The sequence below is a fragment of the Protopterus annectens genome, chromosome 2.part0 (genome assembly GCF_019279795.1).
Source record: "Protopterus annectens isolate FY-2018-M chromosome 2.part0, PAN1.0, whole genome shotgun sequence".
Taxonomy (NCBI): domain Eukaryota; kingdom Metazoa; phylum Chordata; order Ceratodontiformes; family Protopteridae; genus Protopterus; species Protopterus annectens.
In genome coordinates this window covers 50,596,573-50,621,531 of record NC_056728.1, presented here as the reverse complement: position 1 = coordinate 50,621,531, position 24,959 = coordinate 50,596,573, and the positions used below count along the sequence as shown (strand labels likewise).

Sequence of the window (24,959 nt, the reverse complement as noted above, 5' to 3'; positions counted from 1 at the left end):
TTTGGTTCCACGGTACTCAGGAGTGTTTTCCAGTGAGCCACCCAGGATTCAGGTGCTAGGACGCTGTCCCATCATTCAGAATGTAGGTTAGATAGGATCACATAACATCTTTTAGTTATGTACTCACCATAACTTCAGATGTTTGGGATCCATCTCTACATTCCTGATACCCTCCTTCCCCTGCCTTGCAGATCAGAAGAGATAGAACGGTTTTGAGCTCCACTGTTTTTATCTTGTTTCATCTGACGATGTTATATAAGCAGGGTATGCATGTGTGCATGTATGCGGACAAACTAGATCTGGGGGACTGTTGGTGGTGCATCCTGGGATATAGTAAGCTCAGCCAATAAGAGACTTCGCTCTTTGGCATAAGCGTGCCGAGTCGGAGCCGAGGGATCGGCTCCGAACCCATCATTCAGAATGTAGGCGAGATGGATCCCAAACATCTGAAGTTATGGTGAGTACATAACTAAAAGTTCTCAAGAGTCTGTTCCGATAGGCCACCTGGGATAAGGTGCTAGGGACGCGGTCCCATCCAGCAAGAATGAAGGCGAGATAGACAACTTAACATTAAGAAGTTATGTACCTACCATAACGTTCCATGTTAGTTGTCTTCTTCTCGCCTTCCCCCAAGCCTGGACAGACCGATAGGAATTCATTTTGTGATCTTCCTCTGGAAGCTGTCATTCCCACACGTTCTACCACCTCTTTCCCCTTTTGTTAGGTCTAGGATACCTTACACTCAGGTTTATATAGAGGTGGGTTACCCTTCTCCATACTATGGAGACTAGAATTGCTTGGTCTAGCTATCAAACGAGATCTGAGTAGTTACCGCCTAGCATTGTGGGATATAGGGGAGCCTCGAGCCGGTGTAATTAGCTCTCGAGCTTTAGTATTGGCCGAGTCGGAGCCGAGGATCGGCTCCGAACCCATCCAGCAAGAAAGAAGGCGAGAAGAAAACTAACATGGAATGTTATGGTAGGTACATAACTTCTTCTTTTTTCATCAAATTGGCAAATGGTTACTCAAGACAAATGGGTCCTGAACATAGTGTCCCAAGGCTACAGGTTCCATTTTCGCACTGCCAAGGTCAAAGGGTATGCCAAACCTGCCGCACAAAAAACTGGCAGAGGCACAAAAACAAGTTACAGCTCTCATGGACATGAAGGCCATTCAGCAAGTACCACAACAAGAGCAGGGGCAAGGATTTTACTCCAGACTATTTCTAGTACCAGAAAGGACAAAACCTGGAGACCAATACTGGACCTGTCTATACTAAATATGTTTCTGGAAGTTCCAAAATTCAACATGTTGGCTCTATAGCAGCTGCTGCCCATGCTGGGCAAAAAGGCTTGGTTCGTAACTTTGGACCTAAAAGAGGCATACCTGCATGTCCCAATCAGACAATCTTGCAGAAGATACCTCAGATTCATAGCTGGCTCAATGCATTACCAATTCTCTGCACTGCCCTTTGGCTTATCTACTGCGCCCAGGGTCTTCACAAAATGCCTGGCACCAGTAATTGCATTTTGCAGACAAAAAGGAATTAAAATATATCCCTACTTGGACGACTGCCTAATTCAAACAGTGAACAAAGACACTCTTCTAAAGCATCTGGCGTTTGTAAAAAGATTACTAATTGGCCTAGGGTACACAGTAAACGAAAAGAAATCAAAACTAGTGCCCTCTCAAGAGAGAATATTCCTGGGTGCAAGCTTAAGTACAACTGCCCAGATGGCTTTATCTCATGCCAGATGAGCAAAAGCGACTGATTACTTATTTCAAGAAATTGGCAACAAAACCCTCTTATCTGCAAGGAAATTCCTGCAGGCCTTGGGTTTCATGGCATCCTGCATTCTACTAATTCCATATGTCAGACTGCATATGAGGAAACTACAATGGTATCTAAAAATGTTTGGACTCAGCATTGCCACAGCCTGGAGACAATAATTGCACTCATTCCCTGCCTACAACAGGAGTTTCGATAGTGGGCAGAAGCCTCTCACCACAACAAGGGTCTGCCATTCAGTTTACCCACAGCCAGACAGACACTGACAACGGATGCATCAGATTATGCCTGGGGGGATCATATGGCAGGAAAATGTATTCAGGGCACATGGCCTGCAAACCAGATGCATCTTCACATCAGTCAAAAAGAGATGCTAGCTGTTCAAAATGCCCTGACAGCTTTCAAGGACCTGCTTCATCCAGGACAGTTACTGATAAAGACAGACAGACACTACGGTCATTTGGTACATAAGCAGGGAGGTACACATTCCTACCCCCTCTGCAGATGAGGAATGACCTTATGGGACACAGGATTGGCTCTTCAAGTTCACCTGCAAGCACAATTCCTGCCAGGAAAAACAAATACTCTGGCAGACGAACTAAGCAGAAACCTCATGGATCCCCACAAATGGAAACTGGATCCACAAGTCTTCAGCATGATAATAAGGAAATGGGGGATGCCCAGACATGGATCTATTTGCCTCTCCTCACTACTGCCAATTGCAGAGATTTTGCAGAAGGATTTATATCAAGCAAGCATGGAAAGTGGACGCCCTATCATTCAGCTGGAAAAATCTAACAGTATAATGTTTTCCCCCACTGCCTCTCCTTTCCAGAGTACTCCTAAAGGTCAGACAAGAGAAGCCAAAAATGATTCTGATTACACCAGACTGGCCACGCCAGCACTGGTACCCAATCCTAAAGAGCTTGTCTCAAGGTCCAGCATGGATTTTACCTCAAACTTCTCACTTGCTGACCCAACAAAACAATCAGATCCTGCACAGCCAACTCAGGACCTTAAATCTGGCAGCATGGCGGATAATGTAGCCATTCTGAACACTCCTCTTTCAAAAGCTGTTATGGATGTCATCTTGGAGGCCAGGAGGCCCAGTACCAGAAAATCTTATGCAGAAAAATGGAAGAGATTCTGTGCGTGGAACCAGGAACAAGGCATTGACACATGTGTACCAAATATCCCTCAGATTTTACAATACCTAACTGAGATGCTGAACAAAGGCCTTTCTCATCAATTAAGTTTCACGCCTCTGCCATTTCAGCCCATTGCAATACGGAACCACCTATTTTTTCACATCCTTTAAGGCAGTACCTCAGAGGGGCCAAAATTATTAGGCCTCTAAGGAGAGCACCAATTCCGACCTGGGACCTAAATTATGTTTTGGAAAAACTCACACTGCCTCCTTTCGAGCCAGCATCAACAGCAGATATAAAATTCTTATCCTGGAAAACAGCTCTGCTCCTAGTTATAACCTCTGCAAGCCGAGTGTCGGAGTTACAGGCACTCATGGCTGTGGAACCTTTCATCATCTTTCATCCAGACAGGGTTTCTCTGAGGACAAACCCTACATTTATGCCTATGGTGGTGTCCTGTGTGGCCCTCAACCAAACCATTCACTTGCCTACCTTTTATCCAAACCCACAGAACAAGGGTGAGAAAATTCTCCATTCTTTGGACATACACAGGCAGCTATGCTTCTATTTGGACAGAACTAAAGCTTTCAGAAAGACTGAGCAACTTTTAGTGTCTTATGCTGCAGGATCACAAGGAAAGGCTATCTCAGAACAGACAGTTTCAAAATGGACAGGCCATTGCATCCGTTTCTGCTATTTTCGACATGGCAAATCAGTGCCTAAGGTCATTAGGCCTCATTCCAGCAGAGCAGCAGCCACTTCAGCAGCCTTCCTCAGAGAGGAGTACCAACCAAAGATATCTTAGAGGCTGCAACTTGGAGCTCAATGCACACCTTCACAAAGCACTACCACTTACCTCTTTACTCTAAGTTCAGAGCAGGCTTTGCCAATGCAGTTCTGCAGGGCCTCATAGCCTCTCCTAATCCTATTTAGCCCAGCCACCGTTCTTCAGTTTTGGGACTCTATCCAAGAGTAATGACTGCAACAGTGAAACACGAACATAGTACAGTTGTGTACCTACCATAAATGTAGATGTTCGAGTGTATTCACTGTTGCAGTCCAGGTTACCCACCCACATCCCTTTTGTCTTTGCTGGGACTTATCTACACTTCTCTGTCCTATACAACCTTTTTGGTGTATTTGCTTGTAGATGAAGGAAATGTTATTTTTGTGCATGCATTTTTTCAGCCTACCATTTGGGGGCATCTGACATCTGGGGCAAGAAAAACTGAAGAAAATGGCATCTGCTGCATCTTTTATACCCCTGGCACACTGACATCAGGGAGGAGGCGACAGCAACCGATGCCGGACCTAGACTTTGGAATTCTGGCCGACTGTGGGTAGCCTGCCAGCAGGATAACCCAAGAGTAATGACTGCAACAGTGAATACACTCTAACATCTACATTTATGGTAGGTACACAACTGTACTTAGTGTTTCACTGTTGCAGTCATCACACTTGGGTTATCCTGCCAGGGGTAGCCCTCAGCCGGCCTGAATACCAGTGGCTTATTTCTGCATCTGTTGCTCTCTCTCCAGGACTGACGTCAGGTCGTCAGTGGTATAAAAACAGACAGCCGAAGTCATTACATCAGTCTTTCTTGCCGAGGAGTCCAAAGCAGGAGCAGTTTGCACAAGTGCCAGTCTGCCGCTACCTGAGTGTTCGTTTCCAAAATTGAAGTTGAAGTCTTCTAAAGCTAAGTACCCTTTTGGGGATCCTTTTTTCTTGCTCTAACAGATGTCAGAACAAGTTAAAAATTGTCTCGCCTGTGGAAAGCAAATACCATACTGAGATTTCCATTCTTAATGCATCACCTGTTTAGGCCCAGACCACGACGTCCCTCGCTGTCGGTTTTGTGCTTTGTTCAACACCAGAACTATGTTGTCAGGCCCTTATCGTAGCTAAATACTTTCGCTCTCGATCCCCGTATTCCGAATTGGCTTCAGTAAGTCATCCGACTACTCATCTTCCAAAAAAATGTAAGGATAGACAGAGACAAGACCGCACAGGTCCAAAACTGCCAACGACACTTGTTAAACTAGTCGGCAGTTCGCCGGTGCTCAGGTGCTTTCCCAGCCCCTGATGCCCACTTCTGTGGATTCGCAGGCCACTATCGAGACCCGTTTGGAGTCCGGTATGCCGCAAAACTCTTGACTATGGAACCTACGGATGTCTCTACTCTGGATGGGTCCGGAGCTGCTGTGCAGGCACCGGCTTCTAAGGAAGTTCTTCGCACTACTGATATTTGACACAAGCTGACTTCTTTCACGTCTTCAGTTCTTTCTAAAACTACCGAGTTTCTAAGGCCCAGAGTGCAAAGTACACCTAAAAAAATCCACAACCCAACCCTCCAGCGCCTGCTTCCTTGCCTCTTCAGATGCTTAAAATGGCGGAAGACCTTAACATGCTCATTAGGGGAAGCCAGCCTACCTCTGCTAAAAGGAAAAGAGACTTGTCCCCAGCAGCTTTATCTGACCAAGAGTCTGACAACTCTCAGGTTTCTGATTAAATTTATGAAGACATGCCGTTATCCACTTATGAGAATTTAGATGCAGAGGAATTCATTCCTTCTGCCTCTCCTCCAGAGGATTTTTATTTTTGTGAAATCCTCCATACCTTGAGAGAGCATTTCCTTTGGGAATGCCAGGATTATCCTCAGTCCAAAAAGACTCGGGGAATGTGTTCTGGGTTGTGTGGATGATGTTTTTATGGAATCCTGTCTAACTCCTGATGCTCTACCTCCTCCTCCCAGGAAACCTGATGGATACTACAGAGTCCCTGACTAGCACAAATTTCTTTTCAAAAATCCTACTGCTGACCCAGAGGTCATTTCCCAAAGACCTAAAGGAGTAGAAGCAACCACAGCTAAGAATACCACCCCTTCGGACAGGGATTACCAAGCTTTAGACAGATGGTGTAAAAAGTATACACCTTTGCAACTCTTGCTATTAGAGCATTAAATTGTCAGTTCCACATGTTGAAATACCAGCAACATACTATGGATCTTGTTAAGCAAAAATTGTCTACCTACCCTGACTCTGCAGAAAATGAAGAATTACAGGAGTTTATGCATTTTGCAAGACAAGTTAGTAATCATACCCTGCTCCGCCACAAAGGGGGGAGCCACCACTGATCCTGGGAACTATCAACCTATTAGCCTGACAAGCCTGGTCTGCAAGGCCATGTAATGTATCCTCATGGAACTCCTAAACAAAGACATTGGTAACCTCCACACTCTGGATCCCACCCAGTTTGGGTTTGTGAAAGGCAGATCATACCTCCTGAACCTGATCGACTTCTTTGACGCAGTCACCAAAGCCGTGGATGAGGGTAAGGTGGTTCACACAGCCTATCTTGACCTCGCCAAGGCTTTCAACACCATCCCCCATTCTGGAATTATAGGTAAACTCACTGAACTAGGTATAAATCCCTACGTCACTAGATGGGTTGCCAACTGGCTCACTGACAGAACCCTCACTGTAAAACTTGCAGACTCCAAATCTGACCTCAAAGCAGTGACAAGTGGAGTACCACAGGGTTCCGTCCTGGGTCCTCTCCTGTTTGGTATCTACTTCTCTGAAGTACAGGATAACACAGAAGGCCTCTGGCTAACGAAGTTCACAGATGACTGCAAGCTAGGAGCCATAGTCAAGTCCCCAAATGATGTGGACATCCTACAGAAGGGCCATACTGAGACACATACCTGGTGTCAGAGCCATGGCCTCAAGCTCAGTGCCAAAAAGTGCAGTGTCATCCCCTTTGGTAAAAACTCTGTACCCATGAACTACCACATAGGCAGCAATCTACTTAACACCGAATGCGTGATGAGACCTTGGGACCCAGGTGGACAGTAGTCTTTCCTTTGATATTCACATTGCCACAGTAGTCAAGAAGTCCTTCTCCGTGGCACACGTAATCATAAAAGGGTTCTCATCCAGGAAAAAAAGAGGTCATTGTTCCCCTCTACTCGTCGCTCATTAGACACATTATAGAGTACAACGCCCCTTTTGGAATGTACCTCAAGACATCTGCAGCAGCTGGAAAGGCCACAGAAGTACCTCACAGAGGATTACTGGCCTCAAACAAATGCCCTACACTGACCGCCTCAAAAAACTCCAGCTTTACTCCATAGCATATCACCTACTCCGAGGTGATCTCTGCCTAACATATTAAAGCTATGTCAAACCCAGAGCTGTTGGGCATGCTACACCTAAAGAAATCCCAATCCCTCCGAGCTACACGCTCTAGGGACGTGAACCTTGTCACCACAATAAACAGGACATGCTGGAGGGATAGAATCCTGTCCCAGAGACTTCCTATACTTGAACAAGCTACCCATCTATGTAGAGCAAAGTTCATTAGCACTCCAAGAAAAATCTTAAGTAGATGTGAAATAGGAAATGCACCCTGGGGATCACTTCTGTCTCTCTCCTGGACAGTGGCATAGGAAAATAACTTTCTTGGGTGGCGTAAGCTATGGTACCTTGCTGGCTAGGCTTACGTAGGCACTTGGGCCGATAGCCTAGTACCTACCTATGAACCTATGTGGTTTGACGCCCTAGAAGCATCCTGCAGGTCAGCAGTCACAGGTTCTGTACTTAGAAGGCATGCTTTTCTTAAGGAACGGACCTTGCCAGACCATGTCAAATCAAAATTATTGGATGCACCACTTAACAAAGACCATCTGTTTGGCACCAAAGCAGAAGAAGGTTTTAAAAAAGATAGAAGAAAAATCTAAGTCTATGCAGACAGTTGAAGCCTTTTTGCAAGTCCAGCCTCCTACATTCAGTAGGCATTGCCCCCCAAAACATTGGTCTTTTCCAGCCCCCTCAAGGCCACCTCAGACTAGAAGCAGAGCCCCCAGACAGCAGTCTCAGGGTATGCAGTTATCTAAGCAATGGAGTATCTCCACTTCTAAAACAGGCAGTGCTAAGCCACCCCCTTATGGAAAGGATTCACAATGACTTCTCAACTCCACCCCTCATCTCTGCCCATCTGCTTGTGCTCCTAGGATGAAAACTACCACCCATGCAAAAAACTGGGCCTTAATCACCGACGATCGATGCGTCCTCGACAGTGTCCCAGGGTTACAAATTTTACTTCCACACGCTGCCAACCCCGAAAGGGTTTCCCATATCTTCCTCCAAACCAGTGGGCAGAGGCACAAAACCAAGTTCATTACATGCTCTCTCTGAGGGCAATTCAGCCTGCTCCTGCAGAACAGGATAGGCCAAGGTTTCTATTCCAGACTTTTTTCCTGGTACCCAGAAAAGAGGGCACCTGGCACCCAATCTTAATCTATCCATTCTAAACGCCTTCCTTTTGGTACCAAAATTCAAAATGCTCTCCCTATAGCAGCTTCTCCCTCTGCTATCCAAAGATGCTTGGTTAGCCACCCTAGACCTAAGAGGCCTATCTGCACTTCCCAATCAGAGACTCTTGTAGGAAATATCTACCTTTCAGGGCAGGATCTATGCATTATCAGATCTCTGCACTTTCCTTTGGCTTATCCACTGCTCCCAGAGTTTTCACAAAATGCCTGGCTCCAGCCATTGCTTTTTGCAGATGAAGAAATATTCGTATTTACCCCTACTTGGACGACTGCCTAATTCAGGCAGACAGGAAAAGCTGTTGCAGCATCTGACATTTGTAAAAGACTTACTAACCTCACTGGGGTACACTATAAACGAAAAGAAATCCAAACTAGTTTCCAGTCAAAAAAATTGTATTCATGGGAGCAAGCCTGGACACGCAGCATCCCAGATGGCATTCCTTACTCCAGAAAAGCAAGCCTATCTGACAGGCTACTTCTCTCAACTCGCCACCAGAACCCAGTTATCTGCAAGAAAAATCCTGCAAGCTCTAGGGTTCATGGCCTCCTGCATTCTACTAATTCCATATGCCAGACTGCATATGAGGAAACTTCAGTGGTACATAAAAAGCCTTTGGTGTCAACATTCTCAGGACCTGGAAACTATTATACCTTTGATACCTTGTCTAAGGAAAGATTTTCTTTGGTGGGCATCAACATGCAACCACAACAAGGGACTTCCCTTTTCGCAACCCCATGCCGCCCACACCATAACCACAGACGCATCAGACTATCCCTGGGGTGCACACCTGAACGGCAGGTGCATCCAGTGCCACTGGAGCCCAAATCAAGTTCATCTGCACATCAACCAAAACGAGATGCTAGCTGTTGAGCACACTCTGACAGTTTCAGATCCCTACTCTGTCCATGGCCTCTACTAATCAAAACTGACAACAGTGATATGGTACATCAGCAAGCAGGGGGGAACCCACTCTTACCCACTCTGCAGGCTAGCCATGACCCTTTGGAACACGGCCTCAGCCATGCATATTCACCTGCTAGCACAATTCCTGCCAGGCAACCAAAACTCTCTGGCAGACCACTTGAGCAGAAATCTCCCAGACCCACATGAGTGCCAGTTAAACCGCAACACCTTCAGCCTTGTGACCCAGAAATGGGGTACCCCGAAGGTGGACCTATTTGCCTCCCCCTACAACCACCAGCTCAGCAAATTCTGCACCAGGGAACCTCACAGCAAGGCCTGGAAAGTGGATGCCCTATCCTTCAATCGGTAAACTTCTCAATCTATGCATTTCCCCCTCTACCTCTTCTTACAAGAGTATTACTCAAAGTAAGGAAGGAAAGACCAAGGGCAATCCTGATTGCCCCAGACTGGCCACGCCAACATTGCTACCCACTACTGTGCAGTCTCACTGTTGCCTCCATGGCACCTCCCTCAGATTCCAGCTCTCCTCAGCAGGAGGGAGAGTTCCTGGATCCACAATTGCAGACCCTGAACCTGGCAGCCTGGCTTATTCCTTGACTTCTCCTCCAGTGGCCAGCCTAAGCAAGCAGGTCCTGGATGTCATACGTGAAGCCAGATGACCCAGCACTAAAAGATTCTATGCTGACAAGTGGAAAAAGGTATTGTTCCCGGATCCAGACTAAAGGAGTTGACCCAGCACAGCCCTCCTTACCTTTCATCCTGGATTACCTGGGAAACCTACACCACAAGGGGCCTATCCTCTTCCATTAACATACATGCCTCTGCCATCTCTGCATATTACTGCGCTGAGCCACCTCTCTTTTCACACCCTCTCATCAAGCAGTTTTATAGAGAGGCTAACAACTTAAGGCCTCCAAGAAGAGCCCCTACCCCCCTGCTTGGGACCTTAACTTTGTGTTGGAAAAGCTCACGCTACCCCCCCCCCCCCTTTGAGCCTGCAGCCTCAGCAGAGTTAAAAATTCCTCTCTTGGGAGACTGCCTTGCTTCTGACCATTACTTCAGCTAGAAGAGTGTCTGAGCTACAAGCATTTATGGCTGTTAACCCTTCATCATTTTTCATGCTGACAGGGTCTCTCTCAGGATTAACCCAATTTTCATGCCTAAAGTGGTGTCCAGTGTGGCCCTCAACCAATCTATTCATTTGCCCACCTTTTTCCTATACCTCACAATAAGGGGAGAGGGATCCTGCACTCTTCAGATGTGCACAGACAGCTCAGATTCTACTTGAATAGGACAATGCTCTTTAGGAAATATGACCAGTTACTAGTCAGCTTTTCACCAGGGGCAGAGGGTAAGGCCATATCAAAACAAACCATTTCCAAATGGATAGCACACTATCCATTTCTGTTGCAAACACCATGGGAAACCACTCCCACTGGGGGGTCAGAGCACATTCCACTAGGGCAGCTTCAACCTCTGCAGCCTTTCTCAGAGGGGTCCATACCAGGGACATCCTGGAAGCTGCAACATGGAGTTTTATACCTTCAACAAGCATTACCACCTGCCTGTCTTTTCCAAATCCAGGGCAGGCTTTGCAACCGCAGTCCTGCAGGGCATATTAGCCAGCCCCAACTCTTGAATGCATCCACCCGTTCTTCAGCTTTGGGAATCAACACAAGTGTGATGACTGCAACAGTGAAACATGAACAATAGTATAGTTGTGTACACTTACCATAAATGTAGATGTCAGAGTGTTTTCACTGTTGCAGTCCTTGTTTCCCACCCTCCAGCCCCCTTGTCTCTCTCTTCCTCACTCTTTACAGGGCTGTTGGTATTTACTTTCTTCTGGTAGTGTTATTCCACCATAACCTAGCTCCCTATTTGGGGGCTCCTGACATTTGGGGCAAGAAAAACTGATGTAATGGCGTTGGCTGCCTATTTTTATACCACTGACGTTAGTCCTGGAGCGACATCAACCGATGCAGAAATAAGCCTCTTGTATTCCAGCCGACTGAGGGCTACCCCTGGCAGGATAACCCAAGTGTGATGACTACAACAGTGAATAAACTCAAACATCTACATTTATGGTAAGTGTACACAACTGTTCTTTGCCTCCTGTCAACAAGCAAATGTCACAAATCTGTTCTGTGATTTAACAGCTTCTTATGTATACCAAAGATATAGGTGTCAGACCAGGTATGAATTTCCGATTTTTCAACAACTGCTCCAGCTTGAACACAGTTAGAGAAGGGCTCTGCTTCACATGAATGGAAGCCTATTCCAGGGAATGGGGATGCTGTAAGATACTTGTCATTCCAACATGTCTTAAGTCTCAATCAAACTTTAAAACCTTAGATCTAGTAGCAGGCAGTCATACCATGGTAATGAGTAAATAAAGTAGCATAAGTTATAATTGTTTGGCACTAGAGGAATCTGTTAGCTGAGATGGTGAGTATAGTTCTCTGTACATAAGATGTGTATTGGCACAAATTAAAGCTGTTTGGGCTCCGGTAAAGCTAAAATGTTAGAGCCATTGCATGAAGCACTATTTGCAGGATGACTGAATGCAGACAGTAGTTCTGATGTGAGGATCTTTTGGGGTTCCCAGGTATGTCCTTGTTTGTTGTGAATTCTGGGGACTTAGCTGATGGAAGGTGGATAATGTCATGTCTGGTAAGTGAAGTACTGGTTAAGGATGAATAATACAAGTGGGGTAGTCAGAGGTCTGATGTTTACTGGAAGGCACACAATTTGCTTTTGAATTTTTAGCCCATAAATGCTTCATTATTGAAGCACTCTGACAGTTTAGAGCATTGTCTATGAACATCTATTGAGCTTTATCCTATAGTCCCAAGTTTTGATTTCTTTGGACTCATTTTCATCCTTTGTGATTCTAAACAGCATAATTAACCAAACAGTGCTCCCAGGTCAACCTTGAAGGAAAGGCACTTGTGACCATTGTGTTTACTTGGTTAAAGAAATCAGATCATATAAGAAGAGCTAGCTGCAAAGCATGCAGTATTACAGTATGCTGTGGTTTGCCTAACTATGAAGTAATCTTTATGAATATATGGAGATAAACAGTTGAAAATAAAGGCAATTCTGTGGGATTTGTCCATAAGGAAGTACTGCAGTTTCTATACAGTGCTTAAGAGGTGATGTGGAAGACTTTGTGTACATACTCCTATATATTTAAGTTGTACCATTTCAGCTGATGTGCTATTGATTTTGACTTTGGTATCGGTTACCCACCAGTAGATTAGTGAAATCTACATCTTTTGTCATGTACTTGTCTTGATTTATTTGGTTTAGAAGCCGGCACGTATCAAGTATACCAGGACTGGTGGTTGGAGAAACCTTCATATGCAGGGATATGGACATTAGGTTAGTGATACAGCACATGAGAGGTGTAAATCGTTAGTGTGCTGAATTGAGAAGACTGACTTACAACTTTGCCACTCATTCACAAAAACTGAATAGGAGAGGGCACATGACACCCAAATGGATGCTTACTGGGAGTTTTCAAATGGGATGTCTTTCAGGAAAAAGCATTCACAAAATTACTACTAAGTATTTAAAGATCTTGGATAACTGAAAAGCAGTTTATATTTTTTTACTTGTCACTGCCAAGACTGAGGTGTGGAGCAGCAAGCAGTGTAATGAAACATGAACAAATGTCGACTTTGCTCACCTAAAAAAGGACTGGGTTATAACGAGCATCTTCCTAACAACTTTGGCTCAAGACCATGTCTGTGTCGTAGGATGTTCCACTACTGAAAAGTTATGCCAAACTGACTCAAGTCTGCTTGTTGTAGTTTTATGCGTTTGTATTATTTCAGCAGTGAGCCTGTAGTTAGTACTGTAATGTGATTGTACTTAGACCTGTGCATATCTTTGCTTGCATGGAAACAGTTCATATATGAAATTGGGCTATCCGGTTTTTCCTGGCTGTGGCCCATCTTCTAGGCCGTCGGATGCCTTAGCAGATTCTCTGTCACAGCATCAGTGTGATATGGATCTCAAGCTGTGTGTATTTTGTTACCACCCTACGGTGGGATTGACCTGATGTCCTTCAAGGATGCATCTGCAGTCATCACATATGGGTTGTCCTGCCTCAGGCAGCCCTTCGGTCGGCCGGATTCCAAAGTCTGGGTCCGGCGTCGGCTGATGTCGCCCCTTCCCCGACGTCAGCGCCTGGGGTATAAAAGCGTCAGCCGACACCATCTTCCTCAGTCTTTCTTGCCGCGTGGAGCCCGAAGCAGAAGCAGTTCGCAAGTGCCGGTCGGCCAGCTCCTGTAATTCAGCTAAACCGAAGACTTCAAAATTCAAGTACCCCGTTGGGGACTCTTTCTTGCCTCAGCCGATGTCAGATAAAATTAATAATTGCTTAACTTGTGGGAAACAAATACCTCATAAGGATTTCCACTCTTACTGCCTACCTTGCCTAGGCCCAGACCACGACGTCTCGGCCTGTTCTGCCTGTGCTTCCTTCAACCGACGCACTCTAAGACGTCGGTCGGAGTTTGCAGAGGAATTTTTTGGGGCTAGTTTTGCTTACAAAATGCCGTCTGAGACTCCGACTTCACATTTAATACAGAAACGGAAGGACAAGGACCGACACACGCGGTCCGCGGTTTCGGCTGAAACCACGGCCAGGCCTACCGCAAGTGTCTCGGTCTCGGCTGAAACAGAGTCCTTGGTACTACCGTCCACCGAAACCATACAACCGACAACCTCGGCCCCGGAGGCCACTACTGCATCGGTTGTTGAATCTCCTTTGGAATCTGGTGTCCAGGAACCTTCCGACACCTTTCCCTTAGACAAAACTACACCAGCACGTGGTGCAGCCAGGCCTCCTGCATCCATGTCTATTAAGGCATTCTCTAGGGCTAAAGCTGCTAAACACTCAAAATCTATGCCTCCCAGGGTTATCCCTCAGGGACCCACTACAGGTTCTCAGATCCTTAGTCTAGCAGAGGACCTTATTTCATTAATTAGGGGCTCTCAGCCTCATCCGGACAGGGGCTCTCAACCTCCTAGAGAAAAAAGGCCCAGGGTTGAGCCCCTCTGATCCCCTCTCCTCAGATGAAGCCTCTGATGGCTCTGCTCTCTCGGACTACCAGGAGGAGGCTTTTCTGGCCTACGAGGATTCAGATGCAGAGGAATCTATCCCTTCGGCCTCCCCTCCTGAAGAACTGTCTTTTGGGGAAACTCTGCACACTATGAGGGAGCATTTCCAATGGCAGGGCCAGGAATTCTCTGATTCCAGGAAGAGATTAAGGACCTTCTTGCATTTGCCTCAGCATAGACCTTTGGCTATTCCCCCTGTTTTGAATGTCATTGATGTGTACTCTGAATCTAGCACAACCCCTGACACTCTGACACTCTCCCTCCGGCTCATGCCAAACCCGATAGGTACTACAGGGTCCCGGAATCACACCTTTTCCTTTACAAGGCCCACTCTGCTGATCCAGAAACTCTCTCCCAGGGCCCTAAAGGGGTTGCAGCTGTCGCTACAAAAAATCCACTCCCCTCTTAAAGGGAGTCCAGGGCTTTAGAGCGATGGGATAAAAAAGTGTGTACTTCTGCTACCCTTTCTATGGGGTCTTTAAACTGTCAATTTCATATGATACAGTACCAAGAATATTTGTTAGATGAATTGCATAAAAAGTTGTGTTCACCTGAACCCCTAGATCGCAAATCACTTCAGGATCTGGTACATAATTCTCAACAGGTTAGCAACCATTTCTTGCAGTGTGGTTATGATGCATTGGAAGCTTCATGTAGGTCAGCTATGACAGGTGGTCATACGTAGGCATGCTTGGCTGAAGGAACAATCTCTGTCAGACCATGTTAAAGCAAAGCTTCTGGATGCTCCACTGGAAAAGCAAAGTTATTTGGCTCCACTGCTCAGGAGGTCTTAAAGAAATTTGAAGAAAAGGCAACATCTGTACAAACAGTCAAAGATTTTATGCAAGTCCAACCACCAAGATTCAGCAGAAATTGGCCTTCCAAGAACTGGTCCTTTCCAGACACAGACCGATTTCAGAGAGGCAAGAACAGGCGTGCCAGAGGTAGAGGGCAAGCTAGAGGCTCCTACAGAGGACGTCAATGGCAGCATCCCAACCAGAGAGGTAGTGCAGGGCCTACAACTGCTGCACAAGGACAGACTCAATGACTTTACTTTGACACCGCCAACCAGGGCTCAATTGGAAGCACCTTTGGGCGGAAAGCTTTCCTTATTTTCAGAAAATTGGCACATTATTACAAGGGACAAATGGACACTACAAATAGAGAAAGGATACAGGTTCCATTTCCACACATTACCGAAAAGAAAAGGCATGCCAGACCTGCCACCAAATCAAAGGGCAGAGGCTTTGAAACAAATCTCCAACTTAATGAAAATGAAAGCAATAGAAAAGGTTCCTCTCTCAGAACAAGGTCAAGGATTTTATTCCAGACTCTTCCTTGTTCCAAGAAAAGAAAAGCAATGGAGGCCTATTCTCGACTTGTCCGCACTAAATACTTATCTCATTGTGCCAAAATTCAAAATGCTGACTCTACAGCAACTCCTTCCCATGCTGGACAAGGGGTCTTGGCTGGTAACTCTGGACCTCAAGGAGGCATACCTGCATGTCCCTATCAGACACAGCTGCAGAAGACACCTCAGATTTCTTGCAGGTTCAGAGCATTATCAATTCTCAGCATTGCCCTTTGGTTTATCTGCTGCGCCCAGAGTATTCACAAAATGCCTGGCATCAGTAATTGCACACTGCAGACTTCAGGGGATGCAAATTTACCCGTATCTGGACGACTGCCTTATACAAGCGGACAGCCAACAAATTTTGGTAAAACACTTGAATTATGCCATCTATCTTCTCCAGGCCTTGGGATATACAGTCAACATTCACAAGTCAAGACTTGTACCATCCCAAAGAATAACTTTTCTGGGTGCGGATCTAGACACAACCACCCAAATGGCTTTCCTCACAGAAGAAAAACAATACCAACTACCGGATTACTTCAAAAACCTGTCAAGACAAACTCAGCTGACTGCAAGAAAAATCCTGCAGGCCCTGGATTACATGGCTTCTTGCATTCTTCTGATTCCTCAAGCAAGGCTACATATGAGGAAACTCCAATGGTACCTAAGGAGTTTATGGACTCAGCACAGTCACAGCTTGGAAACTTTGATACCACTCATCCCATGCCTTCAAAGGGAATTTCTGTGGTGGACTCAAGCAAGCCAGTCAAACAGGGGTTTGCCCTTCAGCAAACCAATAGCCAGCCAAACCATTACAACGGACGCTTCAGACCACGGATGGGGAGCGCACATGGAAGGAAGATGCATTCAAGGACTATGGTCACAAAGAGTTACGCATGCACATAAACCAAAAGGAAATGCTGGCAGTGATGCATGCAATCGAGGCCTTCAAGTTATTTCTACATCAAGGCCACCTGCTAATAAGGACAGACAACACTACAGTTACGTGGTACATAAACAAGCAAGGAGGCACCCATTCCTACCCTCTTTGCAGACTGGCAATGAATCTATGGGAACTTTCCCTGACGCTCAAAATACAGCTGCAATCCCAGTTTGTACCAGGAAAGGACAATATACTGGCTGACAGCTTAAGCAGGAACATCATGGATGCACACGAATGGATGCTGCACCCAGACATCTTCCATCAGATGGGGAGACCGGACATAGACCTCTTTGCCTCCCCACACAATCATCAGCTGGACAAATTCTGCACAAGGACATAACACCCACAAGCATGGAAAGTGGACGCCCTCTCTTTCAGCTGGAGAGCTCTAACAGTGTATGCATTCCTATCTCTTCCATTAATGACCAAGGTCTTACTGAAGATCAGGGCAGAGCAGCCAAGAGTGATTCTGATAGCTCCGGACTGGCCAAGACAGCACTGGTTCCCATTGCTAAAGAGCATGTCACGGACAAAACCATGGCTTCTGCCACAATGGCCGCTTCTCCTGACACAGCACAATTACAAAACTCTGCATTCCAACCTGAAAACATTACAGCTAGCTGCCTGGAAAATACCTTGACTCATCACCAGGATAAGCTATCCAAGAGAGTGAAGGATATCATCATGGAAGCTCGCAGGCCTTCCACACGAAAGGCATACTCAGCAAAATGGAAAAGATTTCACACCTGGAGCACCTCAAAGGGCCTAGATGCAACAGTTATGAACATGGCACATATCCTGGAATATTTAGCAGAAATGCTCCACAATGGCCTGTCTTACTCTTCCATTAAAATTCATGCTTCAGCAATTTCAGCAGAGTACAATACTGATCCACCTGTCTTCTCTCATCCTCTGCTAAGACAGTTTCTAAGAGGAATTAAAAATGTCAATCCTCCAAGGAAACCACCACTGCCTACTTGGGACCTTAACTTCGTGTTGGAAAAACTAACACTGCCTCCCTTTGAACCAGCCGCATCTGCAGAACTACAGTTCCTCTCTTGGAAGACTGCCTTCCTTCTGGCCATAACCTCAGTAAGAAGAGTATCTGAGTTACAGGCCCTCATGGCAGTACAGCCATTTCTTATTTTTCATCAGGACAGAGTCTCATTGAGAACCAATCCTTCATTTATGCCTAAGGTGGTATCTAGGGTCTCATTAAACCAAGCTATTCACCTGCCTACCTTCTTTCCAAATCCACAAAACAAAGGGGAAAAGCTTCTGCACACCCTGGACATACACAGACAGTTGCGCTACTACTTGGACAGAACAAAAAATTACAGAAAAACTGACCAGTTGTTTGTAGCATATGCTGCTGGTGCACAAGGAAAAGCAATTTCAAAACAGACAATTTCAAAATGGATAGGGAATTGCATTCGTTTCTGTTACTCCTTTCATGGAAAAACTGTGCCAGCTAACATTAGACCTCATTCGACCAGAGCCACAGCCACCTCCACAGCCTTCTTAAGAGGGTGGCTACCAAGGACATTTTAGAAGCTGCTACATGGAGCTCCGTGCATACATTTTCCAAGCATTACAACTTACCTTTATATTCCAGATCCAGAGCAGGCTTTGCTTCGGCAGTCCTGCAGGGCATTTTAGCTACACCATCCTTTACATAGATCCTCCACCCCCAGATTGGCTATGGTATTCTACCCATATGTGATGACTGCAGATGCATCCTTGAAGGACATAGTACAGTTTTGTACCTACCATAAATGTAGATGTCTGATAGGTATGCATCTGCAGTCAGGTTTACCCTCCCTCCGTCCCCTCTGTGGTATTCCTTGGGTACATTCCCCTCTCATAGCTAGCTGGGGTTATCTATTATAGTGTATTTGTTTTTATATATGTATATATTTTTGTGCATGTTTGGAATTTATTGCATTTCCCCAAATTTAGCCTTCCTTAGAGGGCACCTGGCATCTGGGGCAAGAAAAACTGAGGAAGATGGCGTCTGCTGACGCTTTTATACCCCAGGCACTCTGACGTCGGGGAAGGGGCGACATCAGCCGATGCCGGACCCAGACTTTGGAATCCGGCCGACCGAAGGGCTGCCTGAGGCAGGACAACCCATATGTGATGACTGCAGATGCAATCTACATTTATGGTAGGTACAAAACTGTACTTTCACAGTATAAGAAAATGCAGTATACTAAATTCTGCTTTCTTTTGTAGTTCTAAGGGAGAGTGGGTCCTGGATGATTTCTCCATCATTCACTTTTCTGGCTAATTCTGTGTTTACTCACATTCTGTCAGACTAGTCTTCATTCTGATTTGTCTTTGTCTTTTTATTCTTTCTAAGAATTGTGTCTTGATCCTAGCTCTGGGAGGTCTGCTTCCTAGAGATCAGAATCCCCTAGAAATGAGAGCTTCACTTCATTGTTGACATCATAGTTTAAATAAGCCATGATGGCACTTCCACAGAGCCATTTGGAAGATGTTCTCCATTTGAGCTCTAGATTTCCTTTCAAGCTCAAAAGTCTGTCTTCCTTAACTTAAGACTCATTTAATTTTGGGTCTCACTTATTTCCTTTCAGGACTTGAAACATGTAAAATATTTGTGCTTAATCTCTGGTTCAGCAGTTCATGAAGGGGATTCTGCTCCCCAGGCTGCTTTTGTTTTACTTCAATAAACTATGCATGAATTGTACTCTTGTGTAACAGATGTGAACAGAAAGAATGCAAGTAATGACAAAGTCATTGGATGTTGAGATTTAGACCACATGTTGTATTACTTATTAAAAGCCGTTTGTATACACATTTAGAGAAAATAGTTCTGTTTTGATTTTTATTTTTTTAGTTGGAATACTTGCAGATTTATATTTGAAGGTGCATTTGTCTGAAAGAAATGGTGTTCTGCTCTTTTTTTTCATTACCCTGTTATTTCTTTGTCCATCTGGTAACTCTGATGTAAACAAAGGGGGGGAGAGCATGAGGACTGCTGGAGCAGCATTTTATATATTTGTATATGTTATGTTTAATTTTAGAAATTAGTCAGAGGTATTGCTCTTCTGGAAGACTTTTTTGAGGCATTAAATTTGTGTATTTTTATTCACAGTATTTGTGGCATTTTTTTACTGGGAAAGTTCGACTGGACATGAGCCAGTTTTCAGCGGAGGCCCAGGGAGAAAAGCTGCCTAGACAAAAGCAAAATTACAAAGATACAATGCAAAGCAACATTACATACATAAAGCAGTATTACATATACACAAAGATTACAGCAGTAATTACACTGCCAAGTAAGATACCTCGTGAACATTAAATGAATATAAAACATTTTTTATAAATGCACATGTTAATATAATCTTACAATAAAGTGCACCTAAGGAACATACTGCTTGAGGATATAATGAGATGTATAAACAGAGGAGAGAGTAGGAGGTAATAGTAGAAGATGAATGTAGGGAAAAAGGATGAAGTGAAATGAGGTTGAAGACAAATTAGCACAGAGGAATAAACAGTCAAAGAAAAAGGAGCAAGAGTAACTAGTTTAAGGTTTAGGTGGAGATAGGATAATGTTAGGGTGGTTAGTGGAGAGACGAGATTGTGTAATAGAGAAGCGAGCGGTGCGAGTTAGCCAGAGCTAGAGCACGGGCAGAGCCAATTGTCAGATAATGGCTTTTCAGTATTTTCTTGAAGTGTGCAGGGTTAGTTGTAGTAAGAGTAGAGAGTCCTCCAGCACTGTTAGCACTCAATTATTGGAGTAAGGTTGCAATAGGTTTTGAAGGGCAGTCCCCCCCCCCCCCCCAGGATGGTTTATCAGTCTGTGGGCCATGGTGAGCTGGTTATAACTGATGGCTTAATTCTAACCATCTGAGTTGTTGCAGAGAGCCAAGCAGTGGTGGATTCTGTATGGGGAGTTTGTAACAAATCTGGCTATTTTGTTGTAGCAGGCTTCTAGTTTTCCCGCTTCTCTCCTTTAGATTGGTAAAGATGGGCAAGGCATGTAAGAGTAGAGAGTAGGTGGGTTATAGCGATTGCCTGTTTTGTAGAATGTTAGAAGTTTTCTTCTGTATAAAGTTCTAGTTTTATATGCATTTGATAGTATGAGATATATGAACGACAGATTTCATATTGTCAATTGTAACACCTAAGAGTATAGCTTGGGATAGTAGTTCTAATGGTATTAGAGGAAATGATGTGAAATGAAGGTTGCGGTTCTATGGCTTTAATGGGATGAAAGAGCAGAAATTTAGCTTTATTTGGATTTTTATTTGGGTTAAGATTAAGTTGAGTTAGACAGGACACCACCGCAGAGAAGGATTGTGTTATATCGTTGAGTTGTTTTAGTGTAGGAACTGCGCGGATAAGTGTGGAATCAACATACCGAACAAGAGGGGCAGGGTTGGTATCAGTGTGAAGTTTGTTAGTAAAAATAGTGAAGAAGGGGTCCTAGAATTGAACAATGGGAACCCCATAGTAACAGGCAGTAGAGGAGAGAGAGGTCTTGTTGCCATCTAACAACTTGTTGTCGATCAGTTAGATAACTTTGCAACTATACAAGAGAGGGAGTGGCTGAGTTTTAGGTCAGAGAGCACAGTTAGTAGTTTTTGATGGACGACAGTGTCGGAAGCTTTGGAGAGAGAGCTAGGAAGATGCATGTTTACTTTCATTCCTGTATTGGTTGATGAAATTTGTAAAACTTAGAAGAGCAGTTGTGCTATGGTTGGGACAGAAACCATGTTAGTGCAAGAGTTGGATGTGTGTACTTTTTTTTAATATTTTGGCTAGGGGAGGTAATATTGCAATAGGTCTGTAACTGGAGAGTTCAGTTGATTTAACTCCTTTGTGTACTGGGATGATGTATGAAATTTTCCAAATAAGAGGAATATGGTGTTTTGAGAGAGAGCAGTTAATGAGAATGCTGATAATGCTGATAGGAATAGGAGATGGCATCAGCTGCTAAATTTGATATTCAGTATATGGTATAGAATGTGGAATAATAACTATGATCACTTTTTTTTAGTTAAAGCACCTACATTGATAAATAAGTGGGTTCTCTTTCTCACTTCTGTTATTGGAAAAGCTTTCCTAGTGTTTTCTGTGATCAAACAAGCTAGAAATTTGAGGAAGGTGTGGGGGTACTGATTACAACGTTGCAGCCTTTCCAAAGCTGAGCTGTCATGTATGTGTACATTTTATGCCCTTTCATTCATGGTTCACTTAAATTTGTAGTATAGGCATAAATTGACTACAGGAATACTACATGAATTTTTGATGTAAGATAGTACTGCTTCTCAGCATTAATAATGTTTTAAATAAAATAAAAAATGTATTGCAAGAAGCATATAGATCACATGCAGTCATTAATGTAGTAGTTAGCCTTTTATTCTTCTGTGATATGTAACTGGTAATTAAACAGTTAAAATGGTTAAATGCAGAAAATATTCAATTCAAATACCAGTCTTTTTTTGTCTTAACAGTGTCACTTTAGCAATATACTACCACATCAAGAACAGGTAAGCAACGTTTTTTTTAAATGTCAGCAATTATTTAAAAATTGATTAAGTTCTGCTTGTATTTCTGTTATGAGATAATCTAGCACCCTTTAAAATGTCATCATGCTGTGGTATAGAGCAGTGACAGCTACTAATTCTGTTTGTATCATACCAGGTTCTAGAAATGTAATTCAGTTTAAAACTTGACTGCAAGTTTAAGGTTGAGGACTTGGTGAACCTTTCTGTTATTTGCTTGGCTTGTTAATGTGCTGATAATGGTATACACTAGTTCATCTGAGTGTAATTATGTGACAGTAAATGACCTATATATATATATATATATATATATATATATATATATATATATAAAGTAAAAAGTTTTAAAAAGTAGTCCACTGTTAGTAACAGAAATGTTGGATGACTAACTGTTCTCTTGCCGTATTGAGAGTTAAACATTGGGTGCATTTTCTCTACTCTTGTTTGTCTTCAAGTTGTTTTTCATTGATATGTAGCTGTTTAGTCGTTTTTAAAGTGGCATGTAGGTAGAGGGAAAAGTAGTTGTCTTTGGTTTACAAAATACATTTTGTTAGTGAACTGAGTAACAGATTGCAGATATTTCACCCTTGTCTGAAGGTGATCATTTTACAATGCAGTTGTCAGAAACCCAAATTGTATGAGACTGGATTGGCTTAGTACTCACTTTTTTTTTCTTTGTCTGTCAACCCTCAGTCCCTTTTCTGTTTGCTGCTAGGTTGCTCCCTTGCCTCACAATGGAAGGCATGAGCATTCACACCACACACGCCCACTGAAAGGATGTCATCTAGGCAGATGTATTTAGCTAATTTTATTTTTTGCTTGTATGTCCTGGTTAGCCCACCATCTGCTGCCCAGCAACCCCATGCATGTGCACTACCATTTCAGCATATAAGCTGTTTGGCAGGGGTTTTCTCATTACAGATGTAGTCCTGTTTGCTTTCCCGCAGTAGTACCCAGCTTCTTCTGGTTGCCACTATTTATTTAACATTAGTTTACGGGGAAAGTCTGACTTGGAATGAAGCTAATTTTTCAGCGGATGCCTGGGGAGAAATGCTCCAGATTCATGTCTTTGTAATGTGGGAGGAAATAGGAGTACCTGGAGGAAACCCACACGAATGCAGGGAGGACATGCAGACTCTGCACAGAAGGCACTCCAGCCGAGAATCAAACTGGAGAACCTCTTGCTCTGAGGTGACAATGTTACTGCTGCACCAGTGCGCCATCCAACATGCTTTGTCAACTTTGCAACAGGGTGGAAAAGCCTGAATCAACCACTAACCCCCCCAGCTGGCTTCAGCAGTGCCCATGTCATCTGGTTTGCATTCAGAGTTTCATTCCTTTTACTGTTGGGGAAAGGGGTTGTACTAAACTGGCTTTAACATATGGAAGGAGTATAGTCTGAGGAAAGAGGAAGCTATTGCATCCAAGAGCTGTAAGGACTAGCTCTTGGGGCAGTTCATATGTGGCAGTTCAGCGACATTAGTTTCTTCTGTACATCACACTGCTATTTGCAGAGAGGCGCACTCATAGTAGTTAGAGATGATGAAAAGGAATTTGGGTAGTCCAGGGAAGATTATCAGTATAGCAGCTGGGATCCAGTATGAATACAGATAGTACTGCATTTTTTTTTTTAGGACTGCACTTTCTAGATGTAAGACTCTAAAAGATTATACAGTAGTAGTTTCTGTCACCAAGTCCGATGAAGACCTTGGGTAACATAAGATGTTCTTCGTGTTTCACTGTTGTAGTCATTACATTTGGGTAATCTGCTGGCAGGTTGTCCTCAGTCGGCCTGAATTCCAAAGTCTTTGGTCCTGTGTCAGTTGCTGTCTTCTCTTCCATGATGTCAGGTCATCAGGGGTATGAAACATGCAGCCGATGCCATTTTATTCGTTCTTTCTTGCCGCGCGGTACCCGAAGTAGAAGCATTTCACAAGTGCCGGTCAGCCGACTACTGAAATATTCGAGTTTGAGTTTCAGAACCGAAGTTTTCAATAAAGCGAAGTACCCTGTTTGGGAAACTTTTTTCTTGCTCCTTACCAATGTCAGAAAAAGTTAATAATGGTATTACTTGTGGAAAGCAAATACCTCAAGGATTTTCATTTATACTGTATTCCTTGCCTAGGCCCTGATCACAACGTGCCTGGCTGTCGGTTTTGTGCTAGATTTAACCAACACACTATTAAGCATTGATATATTTTTGCATCAAAGTATTTTGGAAACAGATTTAACTACCCAGAAATGTCGTCTGATAGCAATCCGACTACCGGAGTGCATAAACGCAAAGAAAAGGGCAGAGAAAGGCAGTCGAGATCCAAAACCGATGACAAAGCTTCTCCTAAGCCAGTCACCGGTTTGCCGGTACTCATTGAGGCACTTTCGCAGCCCCTGATACCCGCTACCTTTGAGTCGCAGGCCTCTACCGACACCCACATGGAGTCTGGCATGCCGCAAGATACTCAAGGTATTGGACCGACGGATGTGTCTCCCTCTGGGTCCGGAGCCGCTGAGCAGGCACCGGCTTCTGAGGGGTGTATTCAGACCTCAACATTTGTATATGAAATTGACGACAGCTGCAAAACCAAAGACAAAAGCAACTTCTAAAATTAAAAAAAAACGACGCATGAGCCACGTGCACAGGCCTCTATGCCTAAAAAAGCAGATGATCAGAATGGCCGAAGACCTTATTACCTTGATCAGGGGAGAACCCATCCCCCTGCAGATAAGAGGCCTAGGCAAGACACTGATTATGAATCTTCAGATCAGGTTTCTATTTCTTGTGATTCCTCTTCTGATCAGGAATC

The 24,959-nt window shown here is 44.2% G+C and overlaps 1 protein-coding gene across 1 annotated transcript in view; it reads left to right on the top strand.

Moving 5' to 3' along the window:
• The window catches only part of CCNYL1 (cyclin Y like 1), a 1,025,424-nt gene that overhangs the window by 313,499 nt on the left and 686,966 nt on the right, over nt 1-24,959 (top strand). The window contains exon 5 of the mRNA XM_044060538.1: nt 22,105-22,140. Coding sequence (XP_043916473.1) covers nt 22,105-22,140 — 36 coding nt within the window. The remainder of the gene's footprint in view (nt 1-22,104; nt 22,141-24,959) is intronic.